The sequence below is a fragment of the Eupeodes corollae genome, chromosome 3, assembly GCF_945859685.1.
Source record: "Eupeodes corollae chromosome 3, idEupCoro1.1, whole genome shotgun sequence".
NCBI classification, from domain to species: domain Eukaryota; kingdom Metazoa; phylum Arthropoda; class Insecta; order Diptera; family Syrphidae; genus Eupeodes; species Eupeodes corollae.
The window spans coordinates 66,058,853-66,080,424 of NC_079149.1; the positions used below are offsets into that span (position 1 = coordinate 66,058,853).

Consider the following 21,572-nt stretch of genomic DNA (forward strand, 5'->3'; position numbering starts at 1 on the left):
AGATTGGACGCAACTATACTCGTAGATTATCTTTTTTTGACCCCTGCTGTGAGCAAAACTAGACCTTGCAAACTCTCTTAATATATTTGGATACAAATCTGAACGCACAAATAAACAAGGCTATAGAATCAAACAATCTGAACGGACCTAATATATCCATTTTTTGTTTTGTCTCGAAAGAAAGTTGCTGTACTCTGTCTCTGTCATCAAATTCGCAGAACGGTAAAATAAAGGGCAGTCTTTGCCCCGTAATTACTTTGTTTGTGCAAATTTAAATAAAACATAAAAACTAGAGGTTATTGATTACCGTACCGGTCCATAAAAACACGAGTATCACTTGTATCGTGTAATTCTGGCGTTATATTATTTATTGTTAAATTAGTCGTACATCGTAGTTGAAATAAGAGAAAACGAATCAGTTCTCGCGAAAGCTGTGTATTGTTCCAATTGTTTTTTTTTCTGCTTAGTTGCAAATAACTTCAAGAAGGCATCAATTGATTAAGCAACTCTTGTTTTTTAATTGTTTTGTTCATTCGATTAATTGTGTACTATGGAAACAAGTATGTAAAACTCTAGCTGCAAATTGCAATTAAAACATAACACACCGCTAATAGAATTCCCAAAAAAAAAAAAATCGTCCTCTTCCTCTGTGTATCCTACCTGACCCATTGTCTGTGGTGTCATGTCATAAGTTCGTTCGTAGTTCGTTGAGCTCTCGACTCGTTTCTCCTCTACCACCGTAGTCCGGATCAAGAAAGATTATTGGATTACTACTGAATTGGCTAATCACACCATCAAAACAATCAATTTGTAAATATTATTGCATGAAATAACAATATTATAAATAATAATCATCGGAGAGATATAACGATAAGAATATAGATGACAGTTGCATGAATAATAAAATTAAAGAACAAATTTCCCATTTGGGCCATGCGCATTGGTAGGGAGTAGCAGTTTAGCACATGCTACCTGCTACCACTACACTACAGTTTGTCCTGACCTTGTGTTCTTATTGGACGAAAGCCCTCGCGCCATTCCTATACGTATACAACAGTTAGTCAAGTAATGAACGGTGTGAGGTGAGGGACCACTTCCAATCAGAAAAAAAAATAAATCCCCCAGTACAGTGGATTGATTGTTTATAAATACTTGGCAAAATTTTGAATGTTATTTATTTTATGTTGTACGTTAATCTAATATTTTGTTTCTACTAAAAGTGCAGTTTATCTTTTGGCTCAACTTTCGGCTCAACTTTCCATTACCGCAGCACGAATTTCGACTCGCGGTTTTTTTTATTCGATAGATATGTGCAAATAAATAATAACTAAAGCAATTTTAGAGCGAGGAAACATTTATTTCTATTTTTAATTAATTTTTAAAGTTCACTTTTTTCCATACAAAACACTCAAAAATGGTTGATTTTGACATTTCTTCCCTGTTTTTTGTTCAGTGTTGCCATACTTGTTTTTTTTTTTCTTGGTAATTTCTTTTATTTTAGTGGTCAAATGGAAAAGTACTTTGCATATACCCAAACTCGCACCCACCCCAAATCCTATAGTGACCCCAAGCACTTTTTATTCATTTTAGGCTCAACTTTCCATTACCGCAGGAAATTATTTCGATTGGCGGTTTTTTTTTAATTTGATAGATATGAGGAAGTAAATAATAACTATAACAATTTTAGTGCGAGGAAACATTTATTTCTATTTTAAATTAATTTTCAAAGTTCATTTCTCTGATTTTAGTGCTCAAATGCAAAAAGGACTTTGCATATAACCAAACTCGCACCCACCCCAAATCCTATAGTGACCCCAAACAGGAGGGCAGTACGTACATAGCTGTTAGAACGCCTTACTATCAATTCAAAAAAAAACTTGTTTTAGGCTCAAGAAAAGAAATGAGGGGTTAAGTCCGAAAATGAAAATGTTTTTTTATGACTTAAAGGTGTTTCCTCACCTTAATATTTAAAACATGTTCTATTGTGACACCTACCTAACTGTATAAAAATCAGAAGGAAATTCGTTCTGCGGTAATGGAAAGTCGCCCCGAATTTTATTTAACAAAAATAAGTCAACCACTTAACAGAATAAGATACGAGATGAAAATGTTCTGCTTTGTGAAACTGAAAAAACTTGTCACCACGAGGCTGCTGCTCGAATGCATTACAGTTCTTCTAGCAACACAACATTTTGGTCCCATTTGCCTCCTAGTTTTTGTTTTTAATTAAAAATTTCATAATAATAAAAGAATAAATAGAATCTAAAAGATTTAATTAAGGATTTTGCCAAGTTAGACAAATACAACATGTTGTTTTTGTAAAGGTTTTTTTGGTGCTTTGAATTTGAATCGGGACTCTAAAATTACTCAATTACATTTTACTCAAATTCAAAGAACCATAGTTGTATTTATTGAAAATGGTATGTAAAATCGGTTAGTTTAATAAATATGTTCTTTAAATGATGTTTTGGTATATGTATATTCAATTACTCATGCCAAATCATCATAGGAGTTGTTTTGGAAAAATATAAGAAACAAAAGAAATCTTTGCTTGAGTTACTTGAGCTCTGTTGTAGTAGATTGTCTTGAGACAATCTTCATATAACGAAATTAATTTTATAACGAACAATACACCAATACCTCAGTTTGCGTCGTGGTTACGTTCCAAAAAAAACGACTCAAATTGAAACGACGCCAAGGTGAATTATGATTTTGTATAGAAAGGCATTTAAAGAAATTTCTATTTAAAAAAAATTCAACAAAGTAAACATTTTAAAAGCGGAAAAAATATTAAATTCTATTACATTCATAAAAACAATAAATCCAATTAAAACAAAATAAAATAGTCAATCAATTTATGTATACACAAAAAAACCTGTCTGATGAGTCCATATTTACTGTCGTTAATCTACTTTCTTTATCAAAATACCGGCCTAATGTTTGCTGAACAGCTCAGAATAGAAAAGGAATCCTCGAGTTTTGATGGCATGGCGTGTAATTTGAGTCAAAAGTCGTGGCCATCTTTTAAAAACCTGTTGTTAATAAAAAAAAAATTAAGACTGATACCCAAAACAACGCAACTTGGAAAATATAACGACGCACAGTCAAAATTAGTACTAATTCAGCATCGACCCAACTTAAAAAAAAAAACGCAAAACGAAACGACGCAAATCGAGGTATTGGCGTACTTAACATTTTTGTATTTAGAACTATGGCGTAAATGCTTGATTTATATTTAAAATGAAGAAAATTGTATCTTACACGAAAACAGTTCAAGATTGTAAGATTTATTTCTTATTATATAGAAACGCCAACGAACTATTTTGAGCGGTATCGCAATTAACAATTTTATTTCGCCTTATCAATGTTTTTTTATTAATTAACTGTCTTCACCAAGTTTCGCAAACTTTATTTTTTATCATGTGTGTTCTGATACTGTTTCAAATTTAAATTCGAAATTTGAATACATTTTTATAATTATTTTTTTTTCATCTACTTTGATTGCAAACACTCCACTGTAAGCCGCTTGACAATCAGGAAGCTTCAATACCAGAGAAACGATTTCTTTCATCCTATTTTTAAAACGATAAAAGTTTGACTCATATCTCATAGTTTTCTAGGTAAATAGCTAATACGAAAGTGTTGTCGTCATTTTTATCTCTAAAAACAATATAATGCAGATTTTGATCACTTTTTGAATGAGTATGTCTAGAAGGGGTGTGAGTCTAACAGGTGCTTGTGTTTTTTTTTTTTGAATCGCGTGATGCTGTTTTCGTTAAGCAAACAGGTTTCCTAGCCGGCAAAGCAAAGCCGGGTATAACTTATAAGTACCTAGTTGTTGTTTTAAAAATAAGGTGCAAGCTTACGTCATAGTCTTCAGTCAGGTCATTAACGTTCAACTTAAATCGAATCATACGATCTTAGAGTACCTATCAAAAATGTTATTGTGCCGGGTAATCAGAGAGTAAAATTGTTGTTATGTTTTTTTTTTCTACGGTATAGCTTCCACTTAGAATAGTGAGACCGATTGGTGACTCTATTTTAGTAACACTATCTGAGTTGGAAGACAAAATTTCTATGAAATGTAAAATTCTGTTTGTTTACTATACATGATTATGGCGGTTTGTATATTTTCTGTTTGTTTTGGACTTTGTTAAGCCAATTCTATCAGTCCAGCGATAAAGAGTTGTTTAAAAGAAATACACTTTTTATATAAATAAATATATTGAAATTAAAGTATAACCAATTAAATGTGTTTATTTTTGTTTTATTGATTGATTATTTAAATAAACACATATTTTTGCTTTGCATGGAAGAATTTTTTTTTGAGCGTATATACTCCTGCCAGTGCTTAATTCAGTCACACCACAACAAACACCATGATATGATTTCAAAACTGTATTGATTGCTTCCTCGTACCTACACACAATATCTACCTATAAACCTTATTTGATTATTTAAATTTTGTTTGTTCTAGCTATGTCTCTCCGGCGTAGATATTTTAAATGGGCATGCTCATATTTTCAAGACTTGACAAATCATAGAACTTGGGACCCTAAATCATCTGTATGGTATGGTAAATTACAAAGGACACATATGTACATGTCTGTATATTTTGTTTCCCTGAATAAAATCTAACACATCAAAACAGAAGGATAGAATCTAACTATTAATATTAATTCAGATTTTAATCGATTAACAAAATGTTAAGTAAATACCTAGGAAAGTACATTATGTATGTATGTATGGCCTGAGCTTTCAAAAAAGCTTCGTAACAATTAATATTCGTCTTAGAAAATGTATTAAAGAAGAATGTGTTCCTTACTATCCCAAGTTTTTGAATAATTTGTATTTAAAAAAAAATTGTAGTAACATTTCTGACAGTAGTACACGCACAGAGGAATGGTGGAGAGTTGTAAGTCACTAGCCTTAGAACTGAACTGACTGTTGTGTACCTAATTTATTTAATTTGTAGCAATATTAAAAAACCTGTAAATGTTTTTTCTCTTAATCTTTACAAACAATTCCACCGATTGCTCTTACATTAAAATAAAACCCTGTATTTAAATCCTTTTCGAATAACACTACCATTTATTAGTTATATAAAAAAAAAACAGTTGCCAGATCCTTGGCAAATTTTCTCACCGTTGCTTAAGGCTTTGACTCGCTTTTCCACTATTCTGGGAGACGAAAATAGGAGGAGAACATTTTTGCGAGTTTTTGAAGAATACATAAGTTTAAATAAATTCAAGGATAAACAAACCTTTTGGGATGGAAAGTTATAATGTAGCAAGACATTGAAAACTTAAAGTCCGATAAACTAGATGATTGAACTATTGCCTTGCGATGGAATCTAAAAAAATATTCTTAAGTCTTCCAAGTATCTGATAAATTCAGTTTCTCCACCGATAAGTTTTTGTTTTTTAAAAGGTATGTAATTTTGTTGAATCAAAACTGTACATCTTTTTGACAAGAAACCATCATCAGTACTACAGTTTGCTACAACTTGTTGTCGAAATGAGTTTTAGCTCTCAACCTTTTCTTCTTAAAGGTGTTCGTTTAAACCCAAATGGGAAAGGCATTTTTTTAATGACGAAAGAGACATCGAGCGTCAAAGTACATTTAAAATAATATGTGGGTAGGCGGACTTCGATCCACAGACTTTGGTCAATATTTGTTATCATAAAAAGATACATATACCTCAAATTTAAAATACTGCCCAAGCGCTTAAAATTCACTAAATATCACATGCAAAAATAATTGTTTGTTATCAATTAAATATTAATTTTGTTTTCTATGGACACAATAAGATGAGTGCTTACAGATGTTAAAAATCACCCCACTTAATTATCTTTCGCAAATTGATTACAAAAACATCTACACAAGACCATCATTCACTAAACGTGTTCATATTGTTTGTTTCTTATTAAAACACATAAAATACCATAAATTCAAATCATCTTACATATTTTGATAAACTGAGTCTTCGGAGAGAGGTAAAAAACACAACAGACACGCTACAAATGCCACGATCAATGTTTTGATGTCCGATCGTGTTTGGGTATATTCTCCTACGACCTTATACCACCTCAGCTGATTTTTAATCAGGGAACTGCTGATTTTTTTTTTGTTGAGGCCGCGAGCAAATTTTTATACAACTTGGATTAAACTGAATTAGGTACAATAATGTTAGTTGAAGTTAGACATTCGGTTGATTAAGAGGTTTCAATTATGTATTCCTCCGTGTAGAATTGTAGCTAGTCGTGCTCTATAAAAGTTCAAGTATCCGATTGAAAAACGATTTCTTCTTGATATATTAAAAAGGTGAATTGTGTGATTTAGTTTTTAAGACGAAGACTGACTGAGATTTAAAATAAGTGTGATGCGAATGGATATTTTTTTTTCAAGAAATAATAATTAATTTATTGTAAAAAAAATCTAACTTCTTTCAAAGCATTAAAAAAGACCAAATCGAACTTTTTTGCGGTTTTTGTCAATTAAATTCAAATAAATTATAACCTTTGAACTACTTCAACGTGACTTTGATAAACAAGTTTTTTTTTTTCTTCGTAAAAATCTTATTCGGAAGCATAATACGCATTGAACTGGTTACTACACAAAAGTGGATATAAATAAAAGAATAGATTTCCGATATTAAAATAGAAAATTTAATTATGCGTGATAAAAATCTTATAAGTTACATTTCCCAATAAGTCAAATAATGTAATCAATTCGATGTTTGTTCTGTGGGTTAAACTTGGTTTGATCAAAATTATCGTTAATAATTTGGTTAGAACTTTGTTAAGTAAATTTTATATTATTTGTAGTGCTTTTATTCATTATGATAGTTCCCACGTTGTTATTCTTCTTCCTTAGTATCTTAATGAAAGACCTGCTGTTTATATTATACGCATATTTACAAAATTATATCCGATTTTATAATTACTTAAAGACTTGCTTTTAATAATTAATTAATTCAACTATTTAATTTAGTAATAAATTAACTATTGCTAACTGATTCTGCCATTTAGGTTCCAATAAAACAAAATAGTCCTTTAATTTAATTACAAAAGTTATCTATCGCAAAAGAAATTTAACATTGACCTAAACAATCTAATCTTTAACATGATTTACAAATTAACTTAAAATAAACTTTGTTTTTATTTTATGCCAATTTTTGTATGTTGGTCAAAATTATTAATAATGCGATATTCAAATGTCATTGACCTTGAAAGCTAATCGATTCTCCTAGTAGCAGTTGATTTAACCTCAAAAATAACACAACTGAATAAATGTATAAATTAATACACTTAACATGAGCTACTTAGTAATCGACTTCAGCTGCACAAGAATTCATCGAATTTTGTTCGTGAATAAAATTAAAAATTTTAATGTTGTAATTACGAAGCCCTATAGGAAGTTATTTCTTGTCTTCTTTTTTTTTTTTGTTGTTGTTAAAGAAAAGCGTACAATTTCTATTTTAGTAATGACTCCGTGCACGACGTATTGGAACAGTAGATTGGCACCGCTTTCATAAGTTAACTAACAACAATCAAATCAATGTATTTTACGTGTATCCTTATGTTTTTAATCGCAACATTATTGGGAAAACTTTTCAAACACTTCTTTTTATGTAAGAATAAACCTACAATTTAATCATGCTTTAAATTTATAATAATATAAATAATCGATCAAAAATAAAACAAGTACAATATAATCTCGTATTTTTGTTGCAGCCAACGCAGAAGAACCGCCAAAACCGAATAACCTTATAAAAAGGGTTCAATTTTCTAATGAAAATTTAATTATACAAAACGGAGTCTGTAACAATACAAATAGTTTACTTAAAAGCGTCCCAATGAGTACTTCAGAGAGGCCTAGTTTTTTGGTAAAGAAAATGAAAAAAAAACAATAGATTTTTTGCTCGATTTTGTCTTACATACTATATTTTTTAGGTAGGAGATGAAATCGACGCCAGCATACAGGAAGCGACTGAAGCAGTTGATGAATTTCCCCAAGGAAATAATCCAATAAGGGCCAATGGAGATGTAGTAGATAAGCGCAAGCGTTTAAGGTGAGTTAATATAATGAGAAAAAACAAATAATATTCCATCTGCTTCTTGGCTTTCTGATAACTAAAATGTTTGTACCAGTTTTGAGAAGTAAATCCTTATAACTCAACTCAACTGAACTCTATTAAAGTCATTATAACTTGACGTTAAAAGTAGAACACTGGAAAACAATGCAAATCTTAACAGTTGTGAGGATAGGTAACATAGCTATTTTGGTTCTGATTAAGGTGTCATTTCCGTATTTTGTATATTACCCTGTTTTTGGTACTTACCATTTCAAAAGATTCGGTGTTACTCACAGTTGTGTTTATAAAAATAGTAGTGCTGGTCAAATTTTATAAGATTGTTAATTATTTAAATAAAGGAAATTCTTACAAAAAAAGTACATGTTACTTGCATCTAACGGGCTTTTGTTTTCATATTAGAGACTTGTTCATAAAAAAATAAAAATAGCAGTGCTTTGATTGTATAATTAAATAGTGTTAAAAATATTTTTGTTTTATTTTTCGGTAAGTAAATATTTTACTATTTAAAGTTTTAAGTATTTGTAAAATATAAGCATATAAAAAATTAATCAAAAAAAAGCTCAAAAATAAACAATGGGACATTCAAGACATCCAAGGCTGCTCAGCAAAACTGGTCAGTAACGCCTCAAAATGGCAAAATAAACCGAAAACGCTAGGCCCAAAAAACTAAAAAACTGACAGAAAAAATTTTTCAGTTAGCAAAACAAAACCCTTCCATAGGCTCTAGGAAAATAAGACCCTAAAATGCGGAAAACGATCCACGGTACACTATAAAAATGCAAAATCATAGTTTGCGCGAAGAAGTTATCCGTTATAGAGTGGCCCGCTCAATACTCCGACCTTAACCCCATCCAAAATTTGTGGGGGGATGTTAAGAACGCAGTTCATAAAGCAAAACCCAGGAATACGAAAGAATTATGGGAAGCAGTCTTGAAGTGTCAGGTTTAAGCGGACTCGATGCCAAGTAGATGCGAGCAGTCATAAAAAACAATGGTTGTACAAGAAAGTACTAATTGTAAGCTAACATTATTTGTATAATTTTATGTGACTTATTACAGTTTTTCTTACTTTTTACGTAATAGATTCAGTATTTTGTCATGCACTGCTATTTTTATGAACATCCATATATTTAAAAAAAGAAAACGGCTTTACTGTGACAAAGCTAACGGTAAAAAATCGAAAATAATTATTTTCTGTTATTATAAATAAAATATTTTAGTTTGTTATTAGAAGTTTAATGAAATATGTTATAACTTTGACATTGAGGGCCTTTTTTGTTTTATTTGGAGAGCACTGCTATTTTTATGAACACAACTGTAGGTTTTGGTATTTCTAAATTTAACTACCTCCTTACGAAAGCTGGTTCAAATATATTTCCTGAACCATTTTAGCGCGCATATCATCTCTTTGTAAGTATTTTCAATGTACAGTTACTTCGTAATTGAGCCTTCTCTACAATTCCCCTTGACACATTCCTTGAAAAGTGCTGCTAATAAAGTGCATTTTTTGTTAGTTTGTTTCGGCAGTGTAAAATGATAGCGCCTCTTAAAATTAAACCTTTAAACGATTTCCACTCTACTCGCCGTGTCTTTTTTTTTAATAAAGAGTTACTTTGAAAACTATCTTAAAATTATGTGTGTCACTTTTGAAAACGTGAGTTATTTTTTCAAGATCAGACTTTATGTGAATTTTAATCAAGGTTGTTGCTCAAAGATCAGCCAAATTTGGTTGGTTTTAACACATTGAAAATGGGCAGGTTCAGACGACATAAAGGACTTGAAAGTAAGACAAGTTTCTAGTATCTGATTGGCCATCTGCCAAAAAATTACCTTCCTAGTAAGGCAACTTTAATGGAAAGTTGACTGAAAAGTAAGTCAAGTAAAATCTCACTAACTATCAAGTCAAGTCTACTTCTGTCAAAATGACAGTTGATCATGTTTCTTCATTCAACTGAAAGCTGAATTTTATAATTTATTTATTTATTGCCAACTTCATTAAATGCTTCTATTTAAGGGTTCCTTGTCCATTTGGAAAAGAAATAAGTAATATTTTCTTACAATACAAAATACAAATCGCGATGGTGTTGCAGCTTGCCTGAGAAGTGTTTTGTAGACAATAATGTTTTTGATAGTTTTTATACTAAGAACTTGAAGTAGAGGTTTGTGACGTAAAGTTCTAAATTTGAAATTCCTGACACTTGGAAAACTAACTAGTTGCCTTGGCCAAGATTCACGTTCAAAGAATGTGTTCACTGCAAATGAAGTACTTTATGTTGTCTAAACCTGCCCAATGTTTTCTTCCGACCAGATGTCAAAGTTCATTTTTATGTACATACTGTGTTGTATTCAGCTAAACAAAACTTTTTATTTTCTCGAACTGGGTTAAACGGTTTCGTAAAACTATTAGTCCATATTCTAAGCATCGACTGCGACCAACCATTGATTATATACCTTTTCTTTTTATCTTTCAGTTTTTTGTATCTTATTGCTGTTGTAATAATATATGTACATACATACTTTTATTTCCTCAACGCTTATCTATCATATTTCATCTTTAACTCTCCGATAAGTTATGCTGGTATATATTTTTCTTTTGCGGAACTACGCTCTTATGCTGCAACCAATAACTCTTTATTTGTATATACTTGACGGCACTCATTGTCAAACCTGTTGTTAAGTTGCGATGATCTTGTAAAACTAAACACGCTGTAGGCGGTATCTTTTATTGCATCCTGGCAATGTTGACACCGGTTATCAGTCACTTTAATTATAAACTCGATTTTTATCATCGATTTTTCTCATAGTTTTTGGTTGTAGCTTTTTTTCTTTATAGAAATAGGTGCGGCCGTCTTTAGTCCATATTAATAGATATTAATAATTGTAACTTAATCTATACTCTCGGACAGTAATGAGAAAAATTAATTCCAGTTAAATCACAGTTATGCCACCACTTAAATTTATTTCAAAACTAATAGTACATATTTTTTTTCAATACGACTTTTCGTTGCCTTTTTTATCAACAAATATTTGTTATTTTATTTATTTTCACATGAATACAGGGCAACATTTGAATGTCTTGAAAAAGTAATATAAACAATAATGAGTTTATTAAATCTGATCCGTAAACGAATAATTACTTAGAAGCACATCGTTTATGTGATGAACTTTTATATACCACAAAAACCACCTGTTGCTGAGATAAAAGCTCCAAAGAGATACCAATACCATTTTCACTACGATTTTCTTCCAATTGTGCAAAACAGTAAACAATACGCCTTTCCACTACCAAGTAAATTCTATAAGTCAAGTCAACAGGTAATAGTCACGGAAAAAATACATCGTGTATAATAAAGTTCTTAATTGAGCTTGGTGGGGTTAAATGTCCAGAGCCAGACAGGTCTGAAGCAAACAATTTGAAGATTTTTGGTCAGTTGTAATCGATAAAGCGCAAGTGTCGGGTTACTTGGTTGGTAGAACATTGAAAAGCAGATGAACGGAGAATACAATTTGTGATTTCATATGGTTTATTTTCTTTCAATTCAAAATTCCTTGGTCGAACTATACGCGTATAGCAGTGCATTAGGTTTCTTTTTACGTATTAAATATTTTCCATTCATAATTATTTTATTGTGGTGCTTTATTTACTTAACACATATATATATATATCAAAAGAAAGTGGGTCATCGTCGTCCCATGAATGACGTATTAAGTAAACATTAAACTGAATTTGCGAATCCAATAGGCATTCCGCATTCAATTTTCTTGTGCAACCTTAAATGAATGAGAAATTTGTGGCTGGTTGTTGTGTTATAATTGCCATATTGATTTTGACAATGCTTAAGCGCCGCGCAAGCAAACGTTTTGTTTTGGTCGAAACTGGCGAACAAAGCTCCTCTTGGGATTCAACAGTTGACAATAATAATCAAATTGCTGTGGATTCAACTGTCCAGCAATCTCAAAACAATATGAATGATTCAACTGAGTTGCAAATACCTATGAGTTTAGTGGCACAAGCTGAAGTTGGAAACCAGAATCCAAATCTGTTAAATGTTCCGCAAACTTCTGGCTCACTGAAGTAATACAAATAATTTTAATTTTATTTTTCATTTACGAGATTTAAAATTTAAAAAATTTCACTTTTTGTAATTACAGACCTAGTATGTCTCGTGGAACAGGTTTGGGAGTCGAACGTCATCAAGAACGAGATTTCCTCATTGCTACTACTGAAGAGTTCGTCAAGAGGTTCGGCGGTACGAGAGTTATAAATAAAATTCTAATCGCTAACAATGGAATTGCTGCCGTCAAGTGTATGCGTTCCATACGCAGATGGTCGTACGAGATGTTTAAAAACGAACGAGCTGTTCGTTTTGTCGTTATGGTAATTGAACAGTAAAATAATTATAATAAAAGAAAATATGTAATTGCTTTTTTTACTACCAGGTAACACCAGAAGATCTTAAAGCCAACGCTGAGTATATAAAAATGGCCGATCACTATGTGCCAGTGCCTGGTGGATCAAATAACAACAACTATGCAAATGTAGAGTTGATTGTAGACATTGCACTGAGAACCCAAGTTCAGGTATGTTGTTATTAAAAAAAATAATCATCAGATCAGGAAAATTGTTTATTTTGTATATTTGTCAAACAATATTTTGCGAAGAGTGCTTATCTTAATGGTTCGATGTGTTAATTTTTTGATTAACCTAACGACAGTAAGCAAATATGAAATAATGAAGATTTAGTTTTATATACTTTAATGTAGATTCTAATTAGTCCGCTCTTGATTGGGTTCAAAATCTAAAGTTTAAGTGTAGGTTAGCTTTTTTTTTAACCTAATGATTCCTAAAAGATATAATATTTAAAGATATTTAATGTATCTACGTCATATTTTTATAAACTCGAACTTTTTTCATTCAACAAAAAAAATGCTTTAATTTTGATACAGGCTGTTTGGGCTGGTTGGGGTCATGCTTCAGAGAACCCAAAACTTCCAGAATTACTTCATAAAGAAGGTCTGGTGTTTCTTGGACCGCCTGAGAGAGCTATGTGGGCACTTGGTGATAAGGTTGCGTCATCGATTGTTGCACAAACAGCAGAAATTCCAACACTTCCCTGGTCCGGTTCTGAGCTCAAAGCTCAATACACAGGAAAGAAAATCAAAATCTCTTCCGATTTATTCAACCGTGGGTGTGTAAGCAACGTTGATCAGGGCTTAGCTGCCGTTGCAAAAATTGGTAAGTATTTGATAATTATCTTCCCAAATAACATGAATCAAGAGTTTTCCTTTTTTTCTAAGGTTTTCCTGTCATGATTAAGGCTTCTGAAGGTGGCGGGGGTAAGGGTATTCGAAGAGTTGACACTGCTGAAGAATTTCCCGCTTTATTCCGCCAAGTTCAAGCTGAAGTGCCTGGCTCGCCTATATTTGTAATGAAGTTGGCACGTGGGGCTAGGCATTTAGAAGTTCAATTGTTAGCCGATCAATATGGCAATGCTATAAGTTTATTCGGACGTGACTGTTCTATACAGCGTCGTCACCAAAAGATTATCGAGGAAGCTCCTGCTATAGTTGCCTATCCAGAAGTATTTGAGGATATGGAAAAGGCTGCTGTACGGTTAGCAAAAATGGTGGGTTATGTAAGTGCAGGAACTGTTGAATATCTTTACGATACATCGGGTAAATACTATTTCCTCGAATTGAATCCAAGACTTCAAGTAGAGCATCCTTGTACTGAAATGGTTGCAGACGTTAACCTACCAGCTTGTCAGTTGCAAGTAAGTTTTAATTTTGCTGTTTTAAGTCTTATCTCATTATTTTTTTTTTTTTAATTCAAGATCGGTATGGGTGTTCCATTATATCGCTTGAAAGACATTCGTTTGCTCTATGGAGAGTCTCCTTGGGGAACTTCTATAATAGACTTTGAAAACCCAGCTAACAAACCAGTTCCCTTAGGACACGTCATTGCGGCCCGTATTACATCCGAAAATCCAGATGAAGGCTTTAAGCCCAGTTCAGGAACTGTACAGGAACTCAATTTCCGTTCCAGTAAAAATGTTTGGGGCTACTTCAGTGTAGCCGCTTCAGGTGGTTTGCATGAATTCGCAGACTCACAGTTTGGACATTGTTTTTCGTGGGGAGAAAACCGTCAGCAGGCTAGAGAAAATTTAGTCATCGCTCTCAAGGAATTATCCATTCGTGGAGATTTCCGAACAACTGTAGAATATCTGATCACATTACTGGAAACGAACAGCTTCTTAGACAATAGCATCGATACTGCTTGGCTAGATGCTTTGATTGCAGAACGGGTTCAATCTGAGAAGCCCAACATTCTTTTGGGTGTGATTTGTGGGGCTCTCCATATCGCCGATCGACAAATATCTGAAGCTTTCTCTAGTTTCCAAACATCTTTGGAGAAGGGACAAATTCAAGCTGCTAATACGCTAACAAATGTAATTGATGTTGAACTCATTAACGATGGTAATCGCTACAAAGTTCAAACAGCAAAAAGTGGACAAAACACATACTTTCTCTTGATGAATAACTCATTTAAAGAAGTTGAAGTGCACAAGCTTTCCGATGGTGGTATGCTATTGTCATTCGAAGGGTCATCATACACGACTTATATGAAAGAGGAAGTGGACCGTTATCGAATTGTGATTGGAAATCAAACGTGTGTTTTTGAGAAGGAAAACGATCCTTCACTTCTTCGAAGCCCATCTGCTGGAAAACTAATAAATTTACTTGTAGAGGATGGAGCTCATGTAAATAAGGGACAGGCATTTGCAGAAATTGAAGTGAGTTTTTTTTTAATTCTAAAAAATAGTTTAAAAATGTTTAAATTTTCTTTTTAAAGGTAATGAAAATGGTTATGACGTTGACATCTTTAGAAGCGGGTACCGTAACATTTATCCGTCGTCCAGGAGCAGTTCTCGATGCAGGCACACTCCTTGGTCATTTGGAGCTGGATGACCCGTCGCTGGTCACAAAAGCTCAGCCATTTAAGAGTGGATTTCCAGTGGCGGAAAACTCTTCGATACCAGAAAAACTCAACCGAGTTCACAACAGTTACAAAGTCATATTGGAGAACACTCTTGCAGGATACTGCCTCCCGGATCCTTACAATGCTCCTCGCCTTCGTGAAGTTATCGAGAAGTTTATGCAGAGTCTTCGTGATCCATCTTTGCCTCTCCTTGAACTGCAAGAAGTCATAGCATCTGTTTCAGGGCGTATTCCAATATCAGTTGAGAAGAAAATTCGAAAACTGATGACTTTGTACGAACGCAATATAACAAGTGTGCTAGCCCAGTTCCCATCGCAACAAATCGCGAGTGTAATCGACTGTCATGCGGCTACATTGCAAAAACGTGCCGATCGAGATGTATTCTTCCTCACCACTCAGGGAATCGTTCAACTAGTTCAACGATACCGCAACGGAATTCGTGGTCGTATGAAAGCAGCAGTCCATGAACTTCTCAGACAATACTACGAGGTGGAGTCACAATTTCAACACGGTCACTATGACAAATGTGTCGGTTTGATAAGAGAAAGACACAAAGACGATATGTTGACGGTTGTTAACACGATATTCTCGCACAGCCAGGTGTCGAAGAAAAATCTCCTCGTAACTCTATTAATAGATCATCTGTGGGCCAATGAACCTGGTCTTACCGATGAATTGGCAACTACTTTAAGTGAACTTACTTCTCTACATCGTGCGGAACATTCGCGTGTAGCCTTGCGTTCGAGACAAGTACTGATAGCTGCTCACCAGCCCGCTTATGAACTGCGTCACAATCAAATGGAGTCGATATTTTTGTCTGCAGTTGATATGTATGGCCATGATTTCCATCCGGAAAATCTACAACGGTTGATTTTGTCAGAAACATCAATTTTTGATATTCTGCACGATTTCTTCTACCATACAAATCGTGCTGTTTGCAATGCTGCCTTGGAAGTTTATGTCCGAAGAGCTTACATATCGTATGATCTAACATGTTTGCAGCACTTGGAGTTGTCGGGCGAAGTACCGTTGGTGCATTTCCAGTTTGTGCTACCGACTGCGCATCCGAATAGGTAAATCTTTTGAATATTTTTGAAAGCCTAGTTTGAAATACCATGATCTTTTTATAGACTCCAATCTCATCTATCGCTGGATGGAATGGAGGCGGCCTTGTCTCCAGGTGCAACATTTATGCGAACAGGATGCATGGCTGCATTTGATTCGTTCGAACATTTTGAACAATATTCAGATGAAATCTTCGATCTTCTTGAAGATCTGTCGTCTCCAGCTTATGCTAGTGCTAAGGTTGTATGCAAAAAATGAATTCATTTAACCTTAATTACCGTGTTTATCAATATCAAAGGTACTTGAAGCTGTTGATGCAGCAGATTCTGCCTCTGACGGCAGACTCAGTACTTCCATCAATGTTTCGTTGTCTGATCCAGTTTCAAGAGCTAATGCCGCAGATGAAGCCACATCTACAGAACCTATCCATATTTTGAGTGTAGCTGTTCGTGAAATTGGTGATATGGACGATGTTCAGATGGCGTCAGCTTTTGGAACGTTCTGTAAACTACATCGGGAAGAACTGTTTCAAAGACGTGTACGCAGGATAACATTTGCTTGCTTGAAAAAGTATGCATGACAACAAATTTGAAATTACTTTGTAAAGATACATCTTAAAACTTTTTATTTAATTCCAGACGCCAGTTCCCCAAGTTCTTTACTTATCGGTCAAGAGACAATTTCGAAGAGGATCGTATCTACCGACATTTAGAACCAGCTTGTGCCTTCCAATTGGAACTCAATAGAATGAGAACATACGACCTAGAAGCCTTACCCACATCGAATCAAAAAATGCATTTGTACTTGGGCAGAGCGAAAGTTTCCAAAGGTCAAGAAGTTAGCGACTATCGGTTTTTCATTCGTTCCATCATTCGTCATTCCGATCTCATAACTAAGGTTTGTTTGCACATTGCACAGGAGAATCAAAAACTGTTTTATTTTTAAAATGTAACCTCGTTTCTAGGAAGCTTCATTTGAATACTTACAAAATGAAGGAGAACGAGTGTTGCTTGAAGCAATGGACGAACTCGAAGTAGCCTTCTCCCACCCCCATGCAAAACGCACAGACTGCAACCATATTTTCTTAAATTTTGTACCCACTGTTATAATGGACCCTGCGAAAATTGAAGAGTCTGTAACGAAGATGATCATGCGTTATGGTCCCCGATTATGGAAATTGAGAGTACTTCAAGCTGAACTGAAAATGGTCATCCGTCAAACTCCCCAATCGGCTACGCAAGCTGTACGACTTTGTATTGCCAACGATTCTGGCTACTTCTTGGATATATCAATGTACACGGAAGTAACAGATCCCGAAACTGGAATTGTAAGTTACATTTCTTTGACAAAAAGAAAACATTACACATGTTTTTTTTTGTCTTTTAGATAAAATTCCAAGCATACGGCGAAAAACAAGGTTCACTAAACGGGCATCCCATTTCAACGCCATACATGACGAAAGATTTTTTGCAACAAAAACGTTTCCAGGCCCAGTCAAATGGTACAACGTATGCATATGACATTCCTGACATGTTCCGTCAAATGACCGAGAAGCAATGGAAAGACTTTTCAAAGGCACGACCAACTGTTGAAATTAGAATTCCCGAAAAGATTTTGCTTGAGTGTGTAGAACTTGTATTGGATGGAGATAATCTTGTTGAAATGAAGCGCCTTCCTGGAGAGAATAATGTAAGAACAGTTTTTTGAGAACAAAGGATTGGGCAATAAGTGCCAATTGACATTAAATACATAATTATGAACGAATTAAAACTTTCTTCAAATAGTGTGGTATGGTGGCCTGGAGAATAATTTTAGCGACACCAGAATATCCAAGCGGAAGAGAAATCATTGTGATTGCTAACGACCTGACATTCTTCATTGGATCCTTTGGAATTCAGGAGGATATTTTATTCCACAAAGCATCTCAATTGGCACGAGAGCGAAAAGTTCCAAGAGTAAGAATGAAATAAAAACTAAGTAGGATCAAATTTTATTTATATCGATTCTCAGATTTATATATCAGTGAACAGTGGTGCCAGAATCGGACTTGCTGAGGAAGTGAAAGCAATGTTTAAGGTTGCTTGGGAAGATCCAGAAGAACCCGATAAAGGTTTTAAGTATTTGTACTTGAGTACCGAAGACTACAGCAAGGTTGCTAGTCTCAATTCGGTGCGAGCAATTCTCATTGAAGACGAAGGAGAGCCACGCTATAAAATTACCGATATTATTGGCAAAGACGATGGACTAGGTGTGGAAAATTTGAGATATGCTGGTTTAATTGCTGGTGAGACATCGCAAGCATACGAGGAAATTGTTACAATCTCAATGGTGACGTGTAGAACTATCGGAATCGGTTCGTATTTGGTGCGATTGGGCCAACGTGTCATCCAAATTGATAATTCGCACATTATCCTTACCGGATATGCAGCTTTGAATAAGGTAAGGCAGATAAATATATGTTTTTTTAACTTCAGAGTTGTCAGTGTTTTTATTTTGTATTTCCTTAGTTATTAGGACGCAAAGTATATGCGTCAAATAATCAACTCGGTGGTGTTCAAATTATGTACAACAACGGTGTATCTCATAAGACTGAAGGTATGACCATTATAATAAATGTAGTTAAATGAATTTTGATAATTTTCCTTGCAGCAATTGACTTGGATGGTGTGAATACTATCCTTACATGGCTGTCATACATTCCTGCTTATATTGGCGGAGATTTGCCCATAGTATTGCCTAATGACCCAGTCAACCGCCCTATTGGATTCATGCCAACGAAATCTCCGTACGATCCACGATGGATGCTTGCCGGTCGAGTTAATCCTGGTAAAAATATACTATTTTTCAATGTGTTGCTTCATTTAAGAAATTTGTTCCTTTTTTTAGCCAACATGAACGAATGGGAGACTGGTTTCTTCGACCGAGGTTCATGGGCTGAAATAATGGAGGCTTGGGCAAAAACCGTTGTGACAGGAAGAGCTCGTCTTGGCGGTGTGCCAGTTGGTGTTATTGCTGTTGAAACAAGAACTGTTGAAGTGGAAATGCCAGCAGATCCTGCCAACTTAGACTCGGAAGCTAAAGTATTAAAAAAAAACAACAAAGTCTCGAATTATTTAACATTTTTCGTTGTATTTTTTGTAGACATTGCAACAAGCCGGCCAAGTTTGGTATCCCGATTCATCGTACAAAACAGCTCAAGCAATTAAAGACTTTGGACGCGAAGAACTTCCTCTTTTGGTTTTTGCCAATTGGAGAGGTTTCTCCGGTGGAATGAAGGACATGTACGAGCAGATTGTGAAGTTCGGAGCGTATATTGTCGATGGATTGAGGGAATATAAACATCCGGTTCTAATTTACCTGCCACCTAATGCTGAACTACGTGGAGGAGCTTGGGCCGTTTTGGATTCTCTGATTAATCCAAGATATATGGAAACCTACGCCGATCCAGAAGCGAGAGCTGGGGTCTTGGAACCCGAAGGTATTGTCGAAATTAAGTACAAGGAAAAGGATCTGGTAAAAACAATTCAACGACTAGATGCCACCGTTATATCGGTAAGTTTGACATCATTAAAATAACATAATATTTTAAAGTCTAACACTAATAATTTTATTTTAGCTCAATAAACAACTGGAGGAAGTTACGGGCGATACGTTGAGAACGCATGAAATAGAAGAAAAAATAAAGACCCGGATAAACCAACTAATTCATGTGTACCACACTGTTGCGGTGCACTTTGCAGATTTACATGACACGCCTGAGCGAATGTTAGAAAAGCAATGTATAAATGAAATTGTTCCATGGCGAGAATCCCGTGCCTGGCTATACTGGCGGCTGCGCCGTTTATTGTTGGAGGATGCGATGACGAAAAAGATCATTAAAGCCCAAGATAATTTGTCTGTTGGCCAAGCAAAGCAAATGCTTCGAAGGTGGTTGGTTGAAGAGAAGGGAGCTACTGAGGTTTGTTTTCTTCTTTTCCTTCTTAATATAGTATTAATTTAATTACTATTTCGCATACAGGCCTACATTTGGGATAGCAATGAAGAAATGGTTCGGTGGTATGATGAACAGAAGGGTCCTGAATCCACAGTTTCGAAAAATATAAACGCTGTCAAACAGGACGCGATTATATCGAAAATTCAAAAACTTTTACAGGTGAGAGTCCTTAAAAATTCTCAATATAAATTTTGTTTTTAAAAATCCAATTGAAACATTTTAGGAATGCCCTGAGGTAGCTCTTGATGCGGTTGTTGGCCTTTGCCAAAACCTCACACCCGTCAACCGTGGCGTAGTTGTTCGCACCCTAGCACACCTTGAACTTAAGGAAAACGAATCTAATCCTCAAGTATGACCGGTTTTTAAGTTTCATGTTTAACTTCATTCACCCAGGAATAAAAACGAATCATTTTAAATTTTCATTAGTTAAAGAAAATTAAACAACAAAAAAACTGTAAATAAAACACGGCCCGCGCTTGCAAACTTCATTTTTATTCCTTTTTTAGGAATCAATTTAACATAACACTGATTTAGTTGAACTAAAGGAAATTTTTGTTATACATTTAAGAATGTACCTGTCGCATGTTCAATGAATTATTCAAACAAAAAAAAATCGCTTTATTAAGTTTGTTGCAGATTATATTTATTTTATAAGGCGAGTAAAAACATTGTAAATTATATAATGCAGATTGATAAAATCGATCAAACGATTTTTTACACTGCATATCTTTTTGTAATGAATTTGTATTAATGCATATACTATGTAAAAATAAAATAAAAGCATTAGTTATAAAGTATTGAAAATATGTGTTTTAATAAATTTGAATTAAAAATAATCTACTCGTATTAATTTTTTTAAATTTATAAAAGAGTTTGTTGACTTTATCTTATAAATTAATTAATTGGTTTTCATAATTTTGTGGTGAAAAACTGAGTAGCACACATTTCCACAATTGTTAAGAGTATAAATGAGAAAAAGACTCGAGTTCTATTTAAATGTTGTTAAGTTAATATTTAGCATATCCTCAAATGCATAAATCCCTACAGTTTTCTAAAATTCTTCTGAATTGACACTGATTCATTCGACCATATCGTCGCCTTTCTTTCTCAACCTCGTATCTCTATTTCACCAGGTTTTCAGTTGGAATAAAAAACTATATTATTTTGTTTTATAATTTTTTAAGCAAAATGTGTGAATATCATTTTATTTAAACTTACAACGTGCATAGTTTTCAGGTGATTCAATGGTACCGTAAAAAACTCACTCAAGGTGAGAGAAGTATTTGCAGATACGAGGTTACAGTATATAGTGCTCCAGTACAATTGTATAAAAGGCCGAGAGCTGCGGTCGAAGATGTTGAGAGGTTTAAAGCAGGAATGAAGTTCGAAAGTTTTATGAACAGGTGAAACGTAATT

At 34.1% G+C, this 21,572-nt stretch overlaps 1 protein-coding gene across 2 annotated transcripts; it reads left to right on the plus strand.

Annotated features, from left to right (window-relative positions):
• The first annotated feature begins 242 nt into the window (after window positions 1-242).
• LOC129952093 (acetyl-CoA carboxylase) lies at window positions 243-20,960 on the plus strand. 2 transcript variants are annotated; one of them, XM_056064521.1, is made up of 24 exons: window positions 243-560; window positions 7,485-7,633; window positions 7,737-7,888; window positions 7,956-8,074; window positions 12,250-12,475; window positions 12,538-12,678; window positions 13,045-13,333; window positions 13,396-13,871; window positions 13,932-14,891; window positions 14,951-16,170; window positions 16,228-16,402; window positions 16,461-16,732; window positions 16,801-17,059; window positions 17,127-17,489; window positions 17,549-17,851; window positions 17,947-18,117; window positions 18,173-18,601; window positions 18,670-18,757; window positions 18,812-18,988; window positions 19,049-19,242; window positions 19,304-19,714; window positions 19,779-20,120; window positions 20,181-20,315; window positions 20,380-20,960. In XM_056064521.1, exons 2-24 carry the CDS (start codon window positions 7,561-7,563, stop codon window positions 20,509-20,511), a joined length of 7,107 nt encoding a protein of 2,368 aa, XP_055920496.1. In that variant the 5' UTR covers window positions 243-560; window positions 7,485-7,560; the 3' UTR covers window positions 20,512-20,960. The 2 variants fall into 2 exon arrangements, with proteins under 2 accessions (XP_055920496.1, XP_055920497.1); XM_056064522.1 differs by lacking the exons at window positions 243-560; window positions 7,485-7,633; window positions 7,737-7,888; window positions 7,956-8,074 and adding an exon at window positions 11,777-12,172.
• Window positions 20,961-21,572: the final 612 nt, after the last annotated feature.

Coding starts and splice junctions, on each gene's coding strand:
- LOC129952093 (XM_056064521.1), top strand. CDS start 7,561: ATGTATTTTACGTGTATCCTTATGTTTTTAATCGCAACATTATTGGGA. Junction 18,989..19,048: donor TGCCGGTCGAGTTAATCCTG/GTAAAAATATAC, acceptor TCCTTTTTTTAG/CCAACATGAACGAATGGGAG. Junction 19,715..19,778: donor TAGATGCCACCGTTATATCG/GTAAGTTTGACA, acceptor ATTTTATTTTAG/CTCAATAAACAACTGGAGGA.